A 22,648-nucleotide genomic window follows, 5' to 3' on the forward strand; every position below is an offset into this window, starting at 1 on the left:
GATGAAGCCATTTAACAAAGAAAAGCAGCCTAATCATATGATTCAGAAATACAGAGGCAACTATAAGAAGTAATCCAAAACATTATGGCAGTTGTCTCTGGAGAGGGAATGTGGAATGGCAAGGCAGACCAGAGTTTTTAATAATAAATTATTTTGCACTATTGGATTTTAAAATTTTGTACATGTATCCATTTGATAAAAAGTAAAATGAGCTAAAAACATACATAATGTTAAGAGAATAAATCCCAAGAGTTCCCATCACACAGAAAAAAATTTCTTCTTTTCCTTTTCACTGTATCTGAACACACAGAGACATTGTGAGGACGGGTCAAAAGAGATTCTGATGCATTGAAACTGAGGTGGGAGCCAGGATTCTGCATTTTCAAGATAGATTTGGGTGCAGGTAACCTGCTAGTAGCTAGAAAATTTTGAGAAACACTTCTATACCCAATGTTAAAAATCAATGTATCTTGTAATCAATGTGCTCTCCTGCTATGCTCCTTTCAGAGTAGCAAATTTCAGTTACTAAAGAATGAAATTACATGCTTAAGGCTATGTATTTAATCAGGTCAATAACTGGGCCAAGAATTGAGACCTTCTAAGTCCATAATTAATGTATTGATTTTTTAGCTTCCATTATGTATTGTGGCTACCAAAATGAGTAAGATTTCTTTGCTTTGAGAAGTGCAAGTCTAGTGGGGTAATTATAATGCCTAAAATATATTAATAACAATTTTACAATGTATTTTTTCACATTTCATGTCAGGATTAATACAATTATAACATGAGAAGAGGGGCCTTCTTCACAGTTCAGTAGGGAATATAGTGGGGATTCAACTCACCAGGGACTCCAGGGAAATCAAAAGGGCTTTGTTACCTTGGGGACTCCAGCCTACCAGGAGCCCTGGGGCCCTTAGGAGGGTGCAGGGCCCATGAGAAGAGGCAGAGTGCCCAACAGATATGGTATGTCCCAGAAGAGAGTGGCATCCACCTCTCAGCTGTCTGGACTTATTCTCAGGCAAAATTGAGAACTTCCTCATCCTACTCCAAACATCTGACAGGGTTTTGGCCTTGCTAGTGCAGGGTAAGGTAGGAGCCAGCCAACACAGCTTATACACTCAGTATCTCATCTGATCTCCACAGCCCTGAAGGCAATTTTTATTCCCATTTCACAGATGACAACACAATGGATGCATAACTGCCTGGTTGATTCCTCCATCTTCGAGTCTCAGAAATAATGTGAGTTTTACACATAATTTCACATCCTGACAACAGGAATTTGAAGTGTCTCCACTACCTTCATAAACTCACTGAACAGTTATTTTGATTGCTTGGTATATATTTTTCTACTTTAAAAAATATTTTATTTTTATTATTTTTTATTTTATGACAAAGTAATATGTTTTTAGGGGGAAAAGTGCAAATGCGAGAAAGCATAAGTTCCTCCACTGTCACCACACAGAGAAAATCATTATTCCTCCTTTGGTCCGCTGTTCCATAATTTTTCCTACACATGGATGCACTGTGTAACTTTTTCTCCCCCAAAAACGGCTGATGCTATATATGCAGTTCTGAAAACTATTTATTATTTTTACAATGTACCATGAACATATATTCCATGCACATGGGTGAAAATCCCCTACTGAAACAGAGAGTACTGTGTAGTTGGAGCAAAAGGCTGCTGGTAACAAGGGTGATGCCTAATGTAAAGTATCAGCATGAAGTTAAAGCACATTGCCTGGCAAACGCCTGCCAGGGAAAGCAGGGTTGGCAATATTCCCATCAGATAAATTGATTTAAAGGCCAAAGGCATTAAATATATGGACTGTCTTCAAAGTCTTTGTGGCCCCTACCTCCACCCCTCACTCCCCTGACACCCCGCTGGCCCCTTGGGAAGAATGGATCCTGTACATCTCTTTGCAGCCAATGAAAACCACCCGTTTTCTGTCTTTTCCTTAGCTCTTCCTGAGCCCTTGACACATCTCCACATTCTCTCATCCTCTCCTCAATGCCCAAATGCCTTTTCTGTAAGTCCTCCTGATAGTCCTTGAGGGAATCATCCGTCCACCTGTCCGTTTTTTGCTTAGCTTTCCGGGGCACATACTCTTCAGCCGGGCGTTTTTCGGCAGCTCGCAGCTGGCTCTCTGGCTTGGCCTGGGGTTCTGGCTTGCCCTCACTGCGTGCTTTCCCCTCACCTTGGGACTTGCTCTGCTTTTCTTGTTTCCCCGCGTCATCTAGCTGTCCTTGGTCTTGGAGCTTTTCCTCGTGCTCTGGCTTCCCCTCCACTTCTGGCTTTTCTTTCCCGTCTGACTTTCCTTCATCTTCTGTATCTACTTCTTCTTCTGGCTTTCCCTCGATTTCCAGCTTTCCTTCATTTTCCTTGTAGAGTTTTTCCATGTTGAGATGTCCCCTCGTTTGCCTGTCCTAGGAGGCAAAGAGGAGACAAAGGGGACTGAGGACTTAGGTGGTGGAATGCAGGTCCTGATACTTGCCTTTATGATGTAGGGGTTTCCTCACAGGAAACATTCAAGTGCACTCCCACCCATACTTTTTCTCCTTTCCCTCCCACTCCACACATGTTTGCATGAGCCAGCCTTATAGAAACTTCCATAAGTGCTTCTCCGTGTATTTAAGCGGACTGTGTTGAGAAGTATGTAAGAACAGATGTGTCCCTAAACTTTGCTCTGGCCTTAGGTGTGCCCATAACGATTTTAACTGGGTAGCCCCCAACTTAAAATGACCTGCAAGAATTCTGACTAGTCTCTTTTTTCCCTTGCTTGCAATTGTAAGACTTACAGATCTACAGACACAACAGCAATGGCCAGTTCTCAGATTTCAGGGGAACTCTAAAATTTTCAAGAGGCTTCACAGATGCCACACCACCATCTCTCACTTCCTTTTTCTCCCCCACTATCCTCACCAGCCATAAAGCACCAAGTTCCCTTAGGGTCCCGACAGAGGCCACAGATTCTGAGGCTGGAATAGGAAAACTTGGAAGAGAGGTGGCAGGAGATGGCCTCCTCAACTTCTGCTCAGGCTTAGATCACTCCTACTCCCAGGGGTCCTGGGGTAGTTGTTCTTTCCCACTGACCTGCACTGCTCCTGCAGGTCTTTCCTTCTCTTATGCAACCACAGACCTGAAGACCTGTAGAGAGACAGAAGACAGATGGTGAATGAGGGATTGTGAAGCGAATGACTGGTAACAGGGACACTGACTCTTTTTGAACTATAGTTGTCAAAACTTTCCCAATTCCTGCTACCCTTACCCTTTTCTCTTGGGCCTCTGATCCCCCTCTACAGTCCCTCCTTAACAGCCTCCATTTTTCTACCACTGGGAAATGGCAGGTAACAACAATTTCCAATGTGTTTCTATATTTCTGAATCCTCCTCCCAAAGTTCTAGCTCACTTTTTCTTGCACTAAAATGAGTGAGGTTCAGGACAGTGGTGTTCAGAAGGCAGACAGCGCTATGCTCAGCTCTCTGCCTTTCAAGCTCCCTGCCCCACGGTGCCAGATAGCACAAAGCCCCTCACTTCTCTGAAAATGGTGATGGTAGAGTTGGGGGGGGAGGGCAGGGTAGAAATGTCCAGAGCATTCCTGCCACTCCCCCCTCTTCCACGTACACAGAAAGACGACATTTTCCTACAACGCAAGAGACAAATTATTTCCAAACTCAGTAAAATTTTAGGTCTATGTTGCCTCCTCATAACCGTCCCTAATTCAGAAGCTACTCCTCTGCAACAGGGAACTGGACTCCACAGACTGAACCTCTATCACCCTCATAGGCAACACCTGACCACCTAACCCCACCACTGCCGCCCCCCCATCCCGCGCGCGCGCGCACACACACACACACACACACACACACACACACACACACACTAGCCCAAAATTTTTGGCTCCAAAAGGGGCGGAAGGTGGGGAAGATATACCGAGCGCGCAGTCCTTTTCAGGGGTCCGCCCCACCCCCCATCCGGAGATCTCAGGCTTTGCCCTCCTCCAGCCACCCAGCAGGGATCAAGCCACTTCCTTGCCATCCTCTTCAAACAACCCCCTCCCCCTCCCTCATTCTCCCTCCATCACATAGCCTGCCTCCTAGGACGTCCTAATTGATACCCATTCTCAACCCCTAACCCCTCTCCATCTCCTCCCACCAAATCCTCCATTTCTTGCACCAAACGATGGGCATCGGGGGAGGGGCAGAGAGAATTGAGTCCTGGACCCTCTCTGGTGTTTGCCCTCTGCCACCCCCACCTCAGGGGTCAGCAGGCAGCAGTGGCTTTGTAGCCTTCCCAGAGAGATGCCTCCTTCTCTTCATATTTCTGTCTGCCCTAAGCCTGCACTTATCCAGAAAAATAAGAGATGGTACCCAGACCTCTCTCACAACATTCACTCAATTTTCTGTGCCAAAATGAATGGGGGTGAGCGGGAGGTTGCATCTGTAAAGCAGACCAGATCCTCCCTCTATCCGTCTCACCAATCCTACTCCAAGGTTACCCTCAAACACAGACACACACACATTCTTGTACCGACCTGCAGGGCTATGAGGCAGTTGGCCCCGCTGTCCCTCAGTCTAAAAATCTCTTTCTCCACGGAAATAAGGAACGTACCTGGAGGAGAGGGACTTCTGTACACATCGGCTCCTGATCACGTGAGGGAAACGTCACCAGTGGGCTCGGGTCCCTTGTTCCCCTCCCACCAGGAGAAAGTGCGTCAGGAGCCAGCCTTTTCTTCTTTCACTAGCCCCCTTCCCCTCCCACTCCTTTCCTTCACTAACCCTCCTCCTCTTGCCCCCCCTGCCCCTTCCGCTTCTATCCTCTGGTTTGTGACCCTGTCACTCATTTTAGCCTTTCTTAATCCCTGAGGTCAACTGTGGCCCCTTCTCCCTGTGGTATGTGTTCTGTTTCATCAGGGAAAGGCTGCATCTTCTCCTAGGGTTACAGGACATTGGTACACCTCTGAAGAATTTTTCTTTCTCTTCATTGATCTTGGAGCATCTATGCCTGTAATCTATTTCTCCACTCAGCCATGGATGGATGCTCATTCCTCCAGTCCTCTGGACCTTCACATAATAGCTACAGAGTGGATTCTCAGATAAGGAAGCAGCTAGTTAAAATAAAGATTTTATTTCCTTCTAAGATTTTTTAGTTTTATTTAATGTACTAGCCTCAGCATGGGTTGCTCTTTTTTAATTTAAAAGATTTTAATTTTTTAAGGCACTCAGATATTGAGGATCAACTTCTGCTATTACAGGTATTTATGTAAAAGGAATGTGAGAGAGCTGTTACATCCTGGTACCTTTGTTCCTTGCTTAAATAAATTCTTGACGTGCATGAAAGGAAAATGAGCTAATAAACATAATCTTATTCTTTACTCTCCAGTTTCTTTTTTTAATGCTTCACAATCACTTTGAAATGCCTTGAAGAAGGTAATATCACAGTATCTCTCTTTTTAAAAGTTTTTGGTTTTTTGTGGCATCCTAATTTCTTCTATTTCTTTTCTTTCTTTTTTTTTTGCAAAATGTTTCTTTTATTGTCACTCTATCACAGATGTCCCCCATTTTTCTCCCCTTTGCCCCCCTCCATCCTGCCCCCACCTCTCCTAGGCCTTCACCACATTATTGTCTGTGTCCATGGACTATGCATACATGCATATATATTCTTTGGTTGATATCTTCCAGTCATCCCCACTCACCTCCCCTCTGAGATCTGTCAGTCTGTTCCATATATCCATGCCTCTGGTCCTGTTTTCCTTGTCAGTTTATTTTGTTCTTTAGACTCCACATATAAGTGAAACCAGGTGATAATTATCTTTCTCTGACTGGCTTATTTCATTTAGTATAGTAGTCTCTAGGTCCATAGCATGGGTTACTCTTATAAGAAAAAAAATTAAATAAAGGTATTTTCATTTGGGGAAGGGGAAAAACCAACAAGATTCCAAAATTCTGAGACCAAGTAAAGTTCATAACATTAAATTTTATTTACTATATAGAAAATTTTATTGGCTACATACAAAATGTTTGTAATTTTCACAGAGAGCTTATTCTGTTATGTTTTACTAAAAATACAGGTATTCAATGTTCCCAAACAATGAGCAAGTGCTAAGTAGACTTGCTGGAATCTAGTGGTTGACACATATTAGTCTTGAAAATTTGGCTGATGGCTATTTTTATTCAGAGATTACACTGTGAGCAAAGGCAGCTGATGATCTCTGCCTTGTCAAGAGGGAAGGGTTATGCTGTTTTCCACCCCTTCTCACCTTCCAAAGCCTCTCATCCTTTGTATTCAGGCACTTGACAGTTGCTCATTCCAAAAATATCCATGGAGAGGTGACCAAGATGGCTCCTTCCCTCCCTCCCCCAAATTCCCACAGAGGCAATTCAGTCCCAGCAGAGATGGGAATGCTGTTCTGCAACTGAAAACCAGAACAGGTCTCTTCGAGACCCCTGCTCTCTACCCTATTCACAGTGCCAAATGGAAGCTTCTTTAACCCTGCCTACCACCTGATTTAAGAGATGCAGCCTGCTGGGTCTCTCAATTTCAGTATCTTCACCTCCAGGGCACCTAGAAGGAGCCCAGTCATGCTGTAAAGTTGCTGCCTGCTAGTCCACATTCACCATGGCATCCTTTTAGCCAGGTTAGGCCAGTGTCTAAGGAACTCTGGCATGCTGACCATACTGATTGACCTAAACCAGGTGTTTGCACCTGAGGAAGTCTGTACCCTAGGAACTTTGAGAAACCCTTATACATGAGCAGCTTGACATCAAGAATAAGCAAAATCTAGGAGGTAGAGAAAGGACAGAGAGGAGGAGAAGATGCTACTTGGGAATGAGACAGAAAGTGGAAGACACAAATAGCTGAGCCATGTTAAAGGGAGAGAACTCCTTGGGTTCAGGCATTCTTTTTTTTTTAAAAAAAAATTGTGATATATATTACAGAGTGGCCAGATTATTATGACCACCACATCAGTACTTTGTTGGGCCACCTTTTGCCTTCAATACTGCAGCAATTCTTCTTGGCATTGACTCCACGAGATGTTGAAAGGTGATGCGAGGAATCTGACACCATGCCTGATGAATAGCACTGTCCAGTTCTGTGAGATTTGATGGTTGTGGAACCAGCTTCCTCATGGCTCTTTTAACTTCATCCCACAAATGCTCAATTGGATTGAGATCTGGTGATTGTGGGGGCCACCTAAGCAAGGTAAAGTCTCCCTCGTGTTCTTTTTAAAAAAATATATATTTTATTGATTTTTTACAGAGAGGAAGGGAGACAGAGAGTTAGAAACATCAATGAGAGAGAAACATCAATCATCTGCCTCCTGCACACCCCCTAATGGAGATATGTCCACAACCAAGGTACATGCCCTTGACCGGAATCAAACCTGGGACCCTTCAGTTTGCAGGCTGATGCTCCATCCACTGAGCCAAGCCAGTTAGGGCATCCCTCATGTTCTTGAAACCACTCCTGCACAATATGAGCACCATGGCATGGCACATTGTCTTGTTGGAAGAAGCCATCTCCATTGGGATATGCCATCAACATGATAGGTTGAACTTGATCAGCAACGATACTTAGGTATGTTGTGCTATTCAGATGTTGTTCCACATGAATTAAAGGTCCCAAATCATGCCAGGAAAACATGCCCCAAACCATAACACTGCCCTCACCAGCTTGAAGGGTTGTACTCATGATTGTGGGGTGAATGCTTTCATGCTGTTTCCACCCAATTCTCACTCTGACATCTGCATGATACAACTGGAAACGTGATTCATCGGACCACATGACTTTTTCTCCAATGCTCAACTGTCCAATCCTTGTGCTCCTGTGTGAATTGGAGACGTTTTATCTTGGTAACTGGAGACAGCAAAGGTGTTCGAACAGGCCTTCAGCTTCCATATCCCATATGATGCAGTATACGGCTAATTTGCCTACAAATGTCAGGTGGTCATAATAATCTCGCATATATATATATTAGAGGCCCATTGCATGAAGAGATTCATGCAATAGGCTTTCCTTCCTCTGACTGCCAGCACTGGTTTTCCTCCGGCACCTGGGAACCAGGCCTTTGGTCCAGTCGCAGTGGAGAAGCCAAGCCTCTTCAGTCTTCAGTCTTCAGTCTTCATTAGGCCAGAGCCTTCAGTCTTCACTCTGAGCCTGCGTATGCAAATTAACTGCCATCTTTGTCGGGTTAATTTGCATAATCATCCTGATTGGCTGGTGGGCATAGCAGAGTGACACCAATTCGCATGTTTCTCTTTTATTAGTGTAGATATCCTATATAATAAAATAGAAACATGTAAATTGACCGTCCCTCTGCTACACTCACCAGCCTATCAGGTGTGAGTATGCAAATTAACCCAGCAAAGATGGCAGGTTAACTTGCATACACAGGTGCCGGGCGGAGAGCAGAGTGGGAGAGCTAGCAGAGAGTGGAGCAGCTTGGGGAACTTGGCTCCCCAAGCCGCCAGATGGAGAGCAGAGAGTGAGAACTGGCGGCTTGGAGGACTTGGGCAGAGTGGTAGGCCATGGGATAGAGACAGTGCAGGAAAGGAAAACCAAGAGCATGGGGAGCACCAGGAATTCTGGGAATAGTACTACTGGTGGCAGCCCCAGGACCAGAAGCAGAAGCCCAGAGTGCAGGGAGCACCAGGAATGCTGGGAATCATAGTTCTGGTGGCAGATGGATCTCCTAGACACTAGAGCAGTGATGGCAAACCTTTTGAGCTCAGCATGCCAGCATTTTGAAAAACCCTAACTTAACTCTGGTGCCATGTCACATATAGAAATTTTTTGATATTTGCAACCAAAGTAAAACAAAGATTTATATTTTGATATTTACTTTATATATTTAAATGCCATTTAACAAAGAAAAATCAAGCAAAAAAATGAGTTTGTGTGTCACCTCTGACACGCGTGTCATAGGTTTGCCATCACTGCACTAGAGCAAAGTGAACCTGGAGCAAGTCACTGTTGCGGTGGGGGATGGAGGGAAAACAAAGGTGAAAGACATAAGTAAAATCAGAGTGTCTAGGAAAAATTAAAGGGAAGATATCCTAAAACTTCCAGGAAATCTCCATCAATGAAACAAAGAAAAAAAAAGCCTCTATTATTCTGTGAGCAACAAACCAAACTGAACTGGGGTCTCAGACAATTCACTTATATGATTGCAAAGACAGACAGAAACTTCCAGATTAGAGAGCACTCCCCTGAGGGCTCCCAGATTGGAGAGGGTGCAGGTTGGGCTGAGGGACCCCCACACCCCCAGTGCACGAATGTTGTGCACCAGGCCTTTATCTCAGAGAGAGATAGAAACATTAATGTTGAGAGAGAATGAGAGAATCACTGGTCATCTGCCTCTTGCACACACCCTACTGGGGATCCAACCCACAACCTGGGCATGTGCTTTGTCCAAGAATAAAACCCTGACTTCCTGGTCAATGCTCAACCACAGAGCCACACCAGGTGGGGTGGGTTCAGGAATTCTTAACTAGAGAATCTTATAAATCCCCTGGAATTATGTTCAAAATTATGTGTGTGTGCATGTGGATACAGAGGAAGAATAGAATATGTACTTTTTTAATGAGTATGTACATTTTCCTAGGATAGAGTCTATTGCTTTCATTAGATGCTCAAAGGGGTATGTAATACAAAAAAAATCATGAAGGTCAATTGGCCTATCCTATCCTATATAATAAAAGGGTAATATGCAACTAGACCAACAGTGGAACAACCAGTTGCTATGACGTGCACTGACCACCAGGGGGCAGACGCTCAATGCAGGAGCTGCCCCCTGGTGGTCAGTGCGCTCCCACTGGGGGAGTGCCGCTCAGCCAGAAGCCAGGCTCATGGCTGCCACGTGCAGCAGCAGTGGCAGGAGCCTCTCCTGCCTCCAAGCCAGTCAGATATCCCTTGAGGGCTCCCAGACTGCAAGAGGGTGCAGGCCAGGCTGAGGGACTCCCCTGAGTGCACGAATTTCGTGCACCAGACCTGTAGTAGAATATATTTTTTAAAAACATTTTGAATTACAGTTTACATTCAATATTATTCTGTATGGTTTCAGATGTATAGCATAGTAGACAATCATGTACTTTACAGAATGGTTCCCCAATATTTCAAGTACCCACCTGGCCGCAGAGATAATTATTATATTATTGACTACTAGAGGTCCAATGCATGAAATTCCTGCAAGAGTAGGCCTTCCTTTCCCCAACTGCCGGCACCAGCTTTCCTCTGGCACCTGGGACCAGGCTTCCCTCACAGGACGTCTGGAACATCCAGTCTAATTAGCATATTACACCTTTATTATTATAGATATTCCCTATGCTATAATTTACATCTCTGTGACTATTCTCTAACTACCAATTTGCACTTTTTAACCACTTGACCTTTTTCATCCAGGTCCTTAACTTCCCTTTACCCCTCCTAACCTCTGGCAATAACTAAATTCCATCTTTATAATTGTTATTTTTAAAACTAGAGGCCCGGTGCACAAAATTCATGCACTGGGGGGTGTCCTTCAGCCCAGCCTGCACCCTCTCCAATCTGGGACCCCTGTGGGATCGGGCCTAAGCCAGCAGTCGGACATCCCTCTCACAATCTTGAAATGCTGTCTCTCAATGCTTGCCTGCCTGCCTGATCGCCCCTAACCTCTCTGCCTGCCAGCCTGATTGATGCCTAACTGCTCCCCTGCTGGCCCGATTGCCCCCAACTGCCCTCCCCTGCCAGCCCAGTCCCCCCCCAACTGCCCTCCTGGTCGCCCCTAACTGCCCTCCCCTGCCAGCCTGGTCATCCCCAACTACGCTCTTCTGCAGGCCTGTTCACCCCCAACTGCCCTCCCCTGCTGGCCATCTTGTGGTGGCCATCTTATGATGACATGGGCGTGGCCATCTTGTGACCACATAGGGGTGGCCATCTTGTGACCACATAAGGCGGCCATCTTGTGACCACATGGGGGTGGCCATCTTGTGACCACATGGGGGTGGCCATCTTGTGTGAGGGCATGATGGTCAATTTGCATATTACCTCTTTATTATAAGATGTTACATAAATGAACTTACCATTTGAGTTTTTGACAGGATAATTTCTTTGAGATCCATCCAATTGTTACACACATCAATAGTTCATTCTTTGTTTTCACTGAGTAGTATTTTATGATATGAATGCACCACTACATGTTGTTTAATCAATCACCTGTTGAAGAATAGCTGAATTTTTCCTCATTTTGATTATTACAAACAAACTGATTTTGAACATTTGTGTTCGTTTGATTATATTCTGTACACTTTGAGAGCTTGTTTGGAGGTTCTAGCAGGGGAGCACAGCTACTCGTATACCCTTGACCGAAGACCGGTCCTCTCCTCGGGGGGGAAGGTCGTCCTCTTCCCGAGCGCGCAGCTTTGGGAGGGACGCACATGGATCAGTGAGGGAGGAGGGGGACACCCGCCTAGCCAGCCAGATCAGCCGAATCAACCCTGGCGATCAATGGGGTGACAGATGTCGCAGCCAGATCGCCCTCACATCCTATATTCTGAACACTTTGATTATTATGAGATGATGGATTCTATTTGATCTTATTTTTTAACAGGCAGTTCCCTTGTTGAGGTTTAGCGTGAGCACTGGGTATGTGTATATGCATTGGGAAGGAGTCAGATTCACCCTGGGTCCTGTGGACCTCATCCTGGCAAAAATGCAGGGTTGGTTCACACTGCATCATAGCAGATGTATGGAATGGAAGTTCAGCTCCTCTGTTGGCCCTGCTGACATTTTCTTGGTGAAAGTGAGGCATTAACTGTCACAGCCTTCTTTGCCTCCAATAGGAGTGTAAGATCAATTCTCCACTGAGCTGTTTTCACTAAGGATGGTGCTAGGAGAGGGCTGACTGACACTGGCTTTTTTGCTGCCAGGTTGTTCAACTTCCTTTTCGACCCTATTCACCAAGAGAGGAGAAGAGGGAATGCTGGGTGCCAACTAGCTCCACCTTCCATCCCCTTGAATGACTTCTTGATGTGAAGCACAGACTCAGCTAGATCCTGCTGAACTGACGGGATGAAATCTAGTGGTTATTGGACTCACCTTGCATAGTTAGCTTTGTTAAATCTCATTGCTGGGTAGGAGTAGAGGCACAACTTGCCCCTGGACCATTGTGACACTACTCTGAAGAGAGTCAGATGCAGATTCCTGCATCATCTGGGCCAAGATAGAGTAGTTCTTTTTCAGTCCTGCCAACACTATCTGGGCGACTCTCTGTTTCTCAGCCCAGATACTGTTGGTAGGACTAGAAGGAAACTAATCTATTTCTGCCCAGATGATGCAGTGGTCGAGTGAAATGAAGTGGAAGATCAATTCCCTCTTGTCCCACCCCCTCCCCAAATTATAAACCTCAAACAATCACGAAAGGATTGGGAAGGAGTCAGTTTTTCTTTGGCATTTTTCTAGACAAAATTATTGACAATTTTTTTTAATTGGTAAAGTGTTTTTTAAATTTTAGCAAATTTTCATTCATTTTCTATTGAGATGACCATATGATCATATGATCACATTCTATTTTTATATCATATTGTTATATCATATGATCATATTCATATGAGCATATTCTATTTTATGTTAATGTGGTGAGTTCCCAGTGATTTTCAAATATTAACTCTACCTTGAATCTTTGGGATAAACCTTCCTTGATCATGATGTATTGTATTTTTTATACTAAAGTTTTGTTTTGTTTTGAGATTTTAACTTTTATTTAAATTATCTAGTTATTGTCTCCTATTTTGCTGGGGTCCAACCCCAGCAGGTCCAGGGGTCCCCAAAGGTGTGGACAGAGTCAGCGAAGAAGGAATGACACAGAGGCAGCGTTCAGTTGATCAGCATGGTTGGGTTCTCTTGCCTGGTTCTATTGCCAGGTTCTGTAGGTTCTCCAGCCAGGTTCAGTCACTAGGTTCTAGTCAGGTTCTCTTGCCATGTTCTATCCAGGTTCTGTAGCCAGGTTCTGTCTCTAGGATCTTCAGCCAGGTTCTCTCGCTAGGTTCTGTCTCTAGGTTCTGTTGCCAGTTTCTGTCCAGGATCTTTTGCCTGGTTCTGTCTCTAGGTTCTGTCTCTAGGTTCTGTGGCCAATTTCTGTCCAGGATCTTTTGCCATGTTCTCTCCAGCAAAGTTCTTCTGTCTCTAGGTTCTGTGTAGGTTCTGTCCTAAAGTTTTGTTTAAAATTTCTGCATGTATGTTCATGAAGGATATTGGTTTGTAGTTATTTTTTGTAACACAATCGTCTGCTTAGTTATCTGGGTAATTCTAACCTTGTAGAATGATTTGGGAAGTATTCCCTTCCCTTAAATTTTCTGAAAGGTTTTTCATAGAATTGCTGTTATATTATCCTTCAATGTTTGGTAAAATTATCAGTAAAACCACCCTGACCTACAGTTTTCTTTGGAGAAAGAATTTTAAATAAAATTTCCATTTATTTAATCTATAGGCTCTCTTCTGTTTTCATATATATGGTTAGTGCTATAAATTTTCCCTTGAGCATTTCTTTTGCCACATCCCACAAATTATCATATATTGTGTTTTCATTTTCACTCAGTTTAAAGTACCTTATAATTTCCCTTTTGACTTCTTTATTTATTCATGTGTTATTTGAAGTTAAATTTAAATACTGGGTATATTCCAGAGATCTTTCTGTTATTAGCATCTCATTTAATTCCACTGTGCTCAGAGAACATATATTTTATTATTTGAATCCTGTAAACATTATGGAGACTTATTTTATGACCCTGATTATAGACTATCTTGGTAAATGTTACATATGCATGTGAAACACATATTCATTCTACTGTCATTGGTGGCAAGTTCTACAATTGTCAACTAGGTAAGTTGGTTCATAGTGTTGTTCGAGTCTTACATATACCTGCTGATTTTCTGTCTACTTGTTCTTTTTTTTTTTTAGAAAGGGTGTTGAAATCTCTGATGGTAATTGTTGATTTGTCTGTTTCTCCTTACAGTTCTATCAGTTTTTGCTCCATCTATTTTGAAGCACTGTAATATGTGAATGTTTAAGATTGTTACTAGCATGTCCTCTTGACAAACTCACCCCTTAAAATAATGCAATGACTTTCTATGACCATATTATCCCTGATATTATTCTTTGCTCTGATAGTCACTCAAGCTTTGTTTTGATTTTGGTGTTAAGATTGTACATCTTTTTCCATTCTTGTAATTATTTGAATCTTTAAATTTAAAATAGGGTTCATATAGGCAGCATGTATTTGCGTCTTCCTTTTATATACAATCTGATAATCTCTGCTTTATAACTAAGGTGTTTAGACCATTTACATTAATGTGATTATTGATATTAATATGTTTGTGTTTAACTCAACCACCTTCCATTTGTCCCATCTGTTCTTTGTTCTCTTGTTCCTCTAACATTTTTTTACTGAGAACACTGAGGATTCCATTTTATCTCTTATGTTGGTTTTATTAGCTACAACATTTTTCATGGTTGTTTTGAGGTTTTTAATACATTTTTAACATTTCAGAATCTACCTTCAAGTGATATCAATGTACAGAATAAGAACTTTAAAATTGTGTGCTTTTATTCCCCCTCTCCTGGCCTTTGTGCTATTACTGACATGCATTTTACTTCCACATGTATTATAGATCCCACAATACACAGTAATCTGGGGAAACCACAAGGCTCACATTATTGTTTCCCCTCTCTCAGGAAACTTCGTCTTCCACTATCTAATGTTCAATAACTGAAAACTGTTTTTCATAAAATTTGTCCAGGTTTTAGCTGTTTAAATTAGGGAGGTAAATCTAATCCGTTACTTCATTTTCATTTGAAGAATAAATCTGATTTAATGTTTTAAATGATGGCCAATCATGAAGGCTCTATTTCACTTCAAACCAAAGAGCATTGCCTATGCTATCTGGCCTTGCTGGAAGAGTCCAGTGTCTGTGTAAGAATCCCTGCTCTGCCTCTGACCAGAAAGTTCAAACTGCACTGCTTTCTTTGGTCACAAGGTGGCTCATAAGTCTATTTTCTGAATTTTCTTCAATGGTGAGACCTGGTGAGGTCAAGGAGGAGGTCCCCAAGAAATGTGGCCAGACCAAGGACGAAGAGGCAAGAGTGGGCAATGCCAGGAAGCGCCCCCCCCCCAGCTCCCCAACAGCCAGGCAAGGCCGAAGGCCCTCCTGGTGCCAGTGGGCCCCATGGGAAGTCAAAGGTTAAAGAACAGCTCAGCAGATGGCAAGGCCTACAGGAAAACCAAAGCTGGTTCTCAGAGTTCAAAACCCACGGCCACCAAGGATGAGAATGGTGTGGCTTCCCCAGCCAAAAAGAAGACAGGGAACAAGGTCCTTAAAGAGGCCACTACCCAAGGGGGCAGGGAAGGGTTGAAAGCCAAGGCTGCTGCTGCTGCTCCTAAAGACAGTGGGTCCAAAACAGTACCTGTACCACTGGCCAGAAAGACAGAGGTCCTAAGGGCCCAAGAAGGCCTGGCATACCCACCAAGGCCTTGTCGTCCAAAGGGACCAGTACGAAGGCAGAGCCAAGAGCTAGAGGCAGGATGGAGAGACTATGATTCCATTGGAGTTTTTATTCCCCAACAAGCCATCACTCTATTTATTTTACTGTAACCTATTTAACAATAAGGAATTTTTCCTCTAAAACAAAACAAAACAAGGGAAGCTGTTAGCAGAGAGCTCTCTTCTCCAGAAATTACAATCTTAAACCCACCTTTCTCTGAGGCTTACAGAGCACCTTGGATCTGCCTACACACGGAAGAAATGTACATTTTTTCTGGGCATATGCATGTCTAACCCCCTATCATAGTATCAGTTCACATGTGAGCAAGCTTCCAGTTTCTCTTCATGACAGAACTGCTAAATACCCTGAGTTCAATGAAGACAGAATGCTTCTGTTTGCCATGGAAGCTGGTGCAAATACTGGCAATCAAGAGTAAGAAGTATGGTAAGGCATAAGCTACTCTGTTCATCAGTTTTCTTTCCAACTTTAATTTTTCTCTTTATAAACTTCTGTCTTGCACGAATGTGCCTGTGTGTCAAGCACCTGAAAGAGGGAAGGCTTTGGAATTACTTAAGCATCTGATTCATGGTGTCTAGGGTTTGCTGTGTTACGTGACATTTTCACCTGTCTATTCACTTTTCCCTTTGGTTTCATTAGTGCTATTGGATGTTATAGTCTAGAGCAGGGGTTGGCAAACTTTTTTGTTAGGGCAGCCAGATAATAAATATGCAGGCTTTGCAGGCAGGCCATACTATTTCTTTGGCAACTATCCAACTCTGCCACTGTAGTGCAAAACCAGCCAGACAAATGTAAATTAATAAGTATGGCTGTATTCTATCAAAACCTTATTTATAGCTACCAAATTTTGAATTTCATAGTTTTGTATGTCACAAAATAGTCAATATTTTTAACCATAAAAAATGTAAAATTTATTCTTAGCTCATTGGCTGGCCCCCCCGCCCCCCCCCCCCCCCCCCCAAAAAAAAGCAATAGGCCAGATTAGGCTCATGGGTCTTAGCTTGCCAACTTGTTTTATTTATTTTTTAAAAAAATATTTTTATTGATTTCAGAGAGGGAGAGGGAGATAGAAACATCAGTGATGAGAATCACTGATAGGCTGCCTCCTGCACGCCTCTACTGGGGATGGAGCACACAACCCAGGCATGTGCCGACTTCCTGGTTCACAGTCAGGCCATGCCAGTCAGGCTTGCCAACTTGTTTTAGAATCCTCACTTATAAGTTTATTTCCACAAAAGACTTAGTACATAAAATGTTTTTCACCTGTTTAGCACACTCTAAGGTAACTTATTTCCCAAGTTCTGCTGGGACACTTAAACCCAATAGTTCTCTGTTGAACTTCTCATAAAGATCTCCAGATTTGAGTGTCAATTGAATCTCCTGACATCCAACTTAGTATAATTCTTTGTATTCATAGGTTTCAGGGGGCTGGTGTAACTGTCACAGATTGAAAGTGAACTCTGTTGCCTCACACATCTTGTATACTCTAATGAACGAGGGAGGTTTCTTAGGAGAGAACTACACCTAAGGAAAGAGAACCAGACAGAAAAGATCTTTCCATGATGCTAAACACAGAGGGGATTTCTCCACATTTTTATGGAATAGTGTGAGGATTCAATTCATTGGGAGTTCCAAAGAAATCAGTGTGACTTTCTCACCTTGAGGCAGGGGTCCTCAAACTACGGCCCACGGGCCACATGCAAATACAAATATTGTATTTGTTCCCGTTTTGTTTTTTTACTTCAAAATAAGATATGTGCAGTGTGCATAGGAATTTGTTCAGTTTTTTTTTAAACTATAGTCCGGCCCTCCAACTGTCTGAGGGACAGTGAACAGGCCCACTGTTTAAAAAGTTTGAGGACCCCTGCCTTGAGGATTCCTGAACATCAATACCAAGTAGAGAGAATGGGAATGGGCAAAGCAGCAGAGAAATAGAAGTACCTATTTCTTAGCTCAGGGGACTTGAGTATAGGACACCTGGTTTTAATTCCCCAAATAGCTGAAGGGAATATTTAAAGGGATGGGTCATGCATATCCCAGTGGGAACAAGAGCTTGCAAAAAGCTCACACTTATTGCATTAACAAGAACACACAGCAGCCCTGGGAAGTGATATTATCTTCATGTTGATAAATACAATAATTTTTAAAGAGATAGGTCTCATTATTATAGATCCAGAGGTAAATTAAAACAGATTGTGACAGGAATGTTTAGTAAGTGTTCAGATGGCTTTTATCATGTGGTCAAGCTATTCCAGTAGGTAATATGTTTGGTTTTGAAAAAAATGAGAAAATATAGATAAGAAAATAAATGCTTTTAAAACTGCTTTATTAACCACAATATGTAATGAGCATCTATCCATGCAATAGATAAAACTCCCCTGCTCACAGAAACTTACAAATTTTGGGTCAAAATACAACGTTCAATTAGAAGCTGGTATTGGGAGACCCACAGGAAACAAGTAACACTAAAGGTTTACAAGAAGGTACATCACAAACAAGTTTAGGAAGATGTTTCTCCCTATCAACTTCAGGGAAAACATCAGAGCTCAAGGCATAAGGCAAAACTCATCGTGATGGTCATGGTGAGGGGGGTCCGTGCTAACTGCCCGCAGACTATGACTTAACTGCTTTCCCCTCAGCTTTTCCATCAGCTGCCTCATCTCCTCCCCAACTCTTTCCCTATTCTCCTGTCTCATCCTTGCCGGTGGCTCCCCAAGCCTCTGACCCCCGTCCCATCTGTACTGCAGGATGGGCTGCCTAACACGGAACCGTCTACGATTTCCTCGTGGCACACAATATTCACCAGGCTCTCCTTTATTAGCATCTTGCTCCTTTTCATCCTTTATTTCTTTTTCCTGGTTGGCATTTTCCATGTTGAGATTTTTAACCACTTGTTCCTCTTTGGACGCCATTGCTCCTAGGAGACAAGAGATAGAAGGGACTACTTCATTGGCGGACTGATCAGCACCGAGGACAGAGGCCCTACTATGCACCTTTCCGGATTCAGAGGCCGGAATTTCAAAGACTTTTTAAAATTGCATTTTCCCCACCTGAGAGGCTCCCTACGCCCTCTAGGGGGCCTCCAGTCCCAGCTCTCCCCCCTCCCTCTGACTCCCTCCCATCCCTCGCCCCAAACCCACCATTTTCCCTGCGATCCAAGCCCAGGCCTCTGCAGGCACCAAAATGGAGGACGGGGTGGGGGTGGGGTAAGGCTTTGGGGTCTCAGGGCTTTCCACTCATTCCCGCCCCCCGACCACCGTACCCCGCACCCACCTGGGCCTATCCTTGCAGGCGGCTCCTCCTCCTGATTCTCGCCTGGAGCGCGCGGCCGCGACTCTGGGACCCGAAGACCTGCAGGGGCCGGCGAGGGGGAGCGGGTGGCGCCGCAGCCGAGCGCTGGCCCAGCGGGTGCGCCCACCCGCCCCGTCCGCCCCCGGCCCACCCCGTCCGCCCCCGCCACGCACGCCCCCGGCCCACCCCCACCCCGCGCTGCCCACCGCGTTCGACACCCAGAAAGACGGGGGCGGGGCGGGGGCCCAGAGGCAGGTGCTTCCCGAGGGTCGTCGCCTGGGCCGCCCAGCGCGCCCCCGGGAAGCTCGGCGATTTCCGCAGACACACGCGCGCCGGGTCGGGGCGTGGGGGTTGCGTCTCCGAGGCGCTTCGCCCGGAGCAGCCCGACCCCTCGGAGGCTCCCCCGGCCAGGTCCGCTCGCCACCGCCGCCCCGCCGCCACCCCGGGCGCCGCTCCGGGTCCCTTACCTGCTCCGCCTCCGCCTCCGCCTCTTGGGGCTTCCCGGGCCCGCGCGCCCTCAGGGCCACCGGGCGCTGCAACCAGAAGGGTGCGAGCCTCCGCGGGGTCTGGCGCTGGAGCGAGGCGCGCGAGTCCAAGGAGGCGGGTCACGTGGGGCCTCCGTCACAGAGCGCGGCCCCGCCCCCGTCCCGCCCCAGCCTGCTCCGCGCGGGGGGCCGGGGGGGTTACTCTGGCCCCTGCGCGCCCCCTGGGGTCTCTTGTAACAGCTTCAGCTCCGCCCGTTCTCTGGTCGCCATCCCTTCATTGTGGATTCCTGGGCCTTTTTCTGCTGCCAGGGAAGGGCAATATATTTTCCGGGGACTGTTGTCCTTTCTCCATTCTCGTTGCCTCTCTGAGGACTTGCCTTTTCCTTCCTAAACTCCCAGGACACGCCTCCTTCCACCTGCTGTCCTTTCTGCTACCAATGCTCTCCATTTTCCCTCCACTAAAATGCATAGAAGAAATGTCAGGAAGAGTCCAGGAGAGTGGATTTTTAAAAATTCTTGCTATCTCTCTGTTCTGCTCTTTTTATATTAAACACCGAAAAAAAGTATACTTTTATAAGAAGAAAAAAAAAGTTGTTTTATTTGAAAAATAGTATTAAAGTTAGAAAAATACCCAACCACCTGTCTCTTCTGCTAAGTCATTTTATAAATATAGACTCTACAGGCAGCTACTCTTTTAGAACTTGGAAAGAACAGGGCAGCTGATGGCTCTTCTGAGGAGCCCCTAGATACATGAGGCCCTTCTATGAGGTGAGCCAATAACTGTGTAGTGCAGAGAGCCTTGTTGGATTTTCAGAACTAAAACAACAAAATCTTTACAAATTGCTGCTTCAGAAAGGAAAAGCATATCTTTATTTTCAAATCTCATAATCATGTATGTAGAAAACCTTTAATGGGTCTACAATAAGCCTATTATAGAACTAAACTTAATTTAGCAGGGTTACAGTTATAGATAAACAAAATTTCAACTGTATTCCTGTATGCTAGTAATGAATAAATGAAAATGGAAAGTATGTGTGTTTATAAAATTTATGATAGATTCCAAAAACGTGAAATACTTGGAAATAAATTTAAGAAAACTGCACACTGAAAAAAACAAACCCCTGCTGAAAGAAACTAAAGATCAAAATTAATGTAAAAAAATAAAAAACCAACAAACAAAAAAAACATGGTCCTGGATCATGAAATTGAATACTGTTAAGATATCAATTCTCTACAAATTGATCAAAATAGAAATTGCAGCAGGCATCTTTGATTAACTTGACAAACTTACCCCCAAATTTATATGAAAATGCAAAAGACCTAGAGTAGACAAAATAGTTTTGGAAAGAAAAAAACCCCCGCAAATCTGGAGAATTGCATTATCTGATTTCCAGACTTAAGATATAGTAATAAAGGCAGTATAATAATAGAGTACATAGACATTGAACTTAACAAAATGTAAAAAGTCTGCTCTTTGAAAGACATGGTTAAGAAAATGAAGTGGGAAGCTGGGAGAAAATATTTACAACCCGTGTAACTGACAAAAAGTCTGTGTCCAGAAATATATAAAGAACTCCTAAGCTTTAAGATAAGAAGGCAAACAATGCAATAAAAATTATCAAAAGATCTGAACAAACATTTCACAAAAATACGTGTACAAATTGTCAATGAGTTCATGGAAAAATGTTCAATCTCATTAATCACCAAGGAACGGGGGGGGGGGGAACCTATAATGCAATATCAATGAAATATCCAATTGCTAAAATTAAAAAGGCTGACAATTCCAAGTACATTTGAGGACATGGAACAACTGTAATTCTCATTCATTGCTGGTGAGAAGTTCAACTACTTTGAAAAACTTTTTGGCAGTTTCTTGAAAAGTTACTTAGACTTACCATATGTCCCAGAAATTTTACTCTTAGAAATTTTCCCAAACAAATTTCAAAATATGTTTCCTCAAAAAGAAATTGCCATGAAAAGAAATGTTCATAGCAATTTCATTCATGATAGCTCCCAAATGGATACAATCTAAATTTTCATTAACAAGTGAATGTATAAACACATTTTGATATAATCATACGTTACCCAATAAAGGGGAACAAACTACTGGTACCAGCAATAACAGATTAATCTAAAAAATATACTCAGGGAAAGATATCAGACACAAAAATGTGCTTTTTGCATGATTCCACTTATATAAAGTTCTAAATGAGGCAAAACTAATTTATCTTGATATAAATTTAATGAAATCAGTGTTTGCCTGGCTTGAAGATTGGGATTTTTCTGACTGTAAAGGGACATAGAACTTCCTTAGCTGAAGGAAATTTTCTGTATCTTGATGGAGTAGTAAGTTCACTGGTGAATACATTTGTTCAAGTCATTTAATTGTATACTTAAAAATGTGTGTAAATTAGACCCCAATAAAGTTATTTAAAAATAAAATATCTAGCCCTAGATAGTTTGGCTCCATGAATAGAGCGTCGGCCTGCAGACTGAAGGGTCCCAGGTTCGATTCCAGCCAAGGGCACATGCCTGGGTTGTGGGCTTGATCCCCAGGATGGGGTGTGCAGGTGGCAGCCAATCAATGATTCTCTCTCATCATTGATGTTTCTATCTCTCCCTTCCTCTCTTAAATCAATAAAATATAAATAAATAAATAAATAAATAAATAAATAAATAAATAAATAATCTAGGAATAAATCTAAATGCTTGCAAGACCTTTACACTAAAAATTTTGAGAAACATTAAAGAAGACCTAAATAAATGTAGAAATATACCATGCTCATAGATTGAAAGAGGGAGAGGATGGAGGGAGAAACACCTCCCCTAATGGATCGGATGTAAGGTCTTAAAGGTCTAAACCAGGATGACAAATTTAGTTGTCACAGTGAAGAAAGATGGAGGCTAATTGACTGTGGAAAGAGTGAGATTCACACAAAAGTTCTGAAACGTCAAGATAGAGTGACTAGACAAATTAATAAGGCACATATTAAGAGCACAGAATCTTACTTAAAGATGACTATAAAATATCAACAGAAGACTTGGAAGTCAAATTGTCCCCCATAGACCTGTAGTCACCAGATGATATCATCTGGATAAGGGCAAACTGTTGGTGTCAATATTTTAGTCTGCTGGATATAGTTGACAATTTGCAGGAATTAGAGGAAAGAGAATCAGGTTGGACATAAGGAGGCAGTGAGCAAAATCCAGACTGTGGTCTACAAGTTAAACAGCCCAAGCTCTTCCACAGGTAATTGTAAGAAGAAGAAAGAGGTGGAGAAAAAATCCCCACATTAATAGAGACTTTAAATAAGTATTAAAAAATGTAAAAGGGAAGAC

General features: G+C 43.4%; 3 protein-coding genes and 1 pseudogene across 5 annotated transcripts in view; 1 reads left to right on the forward strand and 3 right to left on the reverse strand.

Annotated features, from left to right (window-relative positions):
* LOC132223332 (protein BEX2-like) overlaps positions 1 to 19,329 on the reverse strand; it is a 119,166-nt gene extending 99,837 nt beyond the window's left edge. Inside the window, exons 1-2 of the mRNA XM_059678566.1 lie at positions 19,292 to 19,329; positions 18,807 to 18,884 (exon numbers count right to left, since the gene is read on the reverse strand). The gene's annotated coding sequence lies outside the window, so the exon portion shown is untranslated. The remainder of the gene's footprint in view (positions 1 to 18,806; positions 18,885 to 19,291) is intronic.
* TCEAL5 (transcription elongation factor A like 5) lies at positions 1,565 to 4,720 on the reverse strand. Of its 2 annotated transcripts, none has more exons than XM_059680409.1 (3): positions 4,610 to 4,720; positions 3,092 to 3,145; positions 1,565 to 2,424 (listed from the first exon to the last, which is right to left on the reverse strand). In XM_059680409.1, exon 3 carries the CDS (start codon positions 2,395 to 2,397, stop codon positions 1,813 to 1,815), a length of 585 nt encoding a protein of 194 aa, XP_059536392.1. In that variant the 5' UTR covers positions 2,398 to 2,424; positions 3,092 to 3,145; positions 4,610 to 4,720; the 3' UTR covers positions 1,565 to 1,812. The 2 variants fall into 2 exon arrangements, with proteins under 2 accessions (XP_059536392.1, XP_059536391.1); XM_059680408.1 differs by having other exon boundaries at positions 4,533 to 4,624.
* LOC132223498 (histone H1.8-like) lies at positions 15,045 to 15,570 on the forward strand (annotated as a pseudogene).
* On the reverse strand, positions 17,846 to 19,407 carry LOC132223333 (protein BEX2-like). 2 transcript variants are annotated; one of them, XM_059678571.1, is made up of 3 exons: positions 19,292 to 19,346; positions 18,807 to 18,884; positions 17,846 to 18,450 (listed from the first exon to the last, which is right to left on the reverse strand). In XM_059678571.1, the coding sequence occupies exon 3, from the start codon at positions 18,443 to 18,445 to the stop codon at positions 18,080 to 18,082; it is 366 nt and encodes a 121-aa protein (XP_059534554.1). In that variant the 5' UTR covers positions 18,446 to 18,450; positions 18,807 to 18,884; positions 19,292 to 19,346; the 3' UTR covers positions 17,846 to 18,079. The 2 variants fall into 2 exon arrangements, with proteins under 2 accessions (XP_059534554.1, XP_059534553.1); XM_059678570.1 differs by lacking the exon at positions 18,807 to 18,884 and having other exon boundaries at positions 19,292 to 19,407.
* Positions 19,408 to 22,648: the final 3,241 nt, after the last annotated feature.

This window comes from Myotis daubentonii, chromosome X (genome assembly GCF_963259705.1).
Source record: "Myotis daubentonii chromosome X, mMyoDau2.1, whole genome shotgun sequence".
In the NCBI taxonomy this organism is placed as follows: domain Eukaryota; kingdom Metazoa; phylum Chordata; class Mammalia; order Chiroptera; family Vespertilionidae; genus Myotis; species Myotis daubentonii.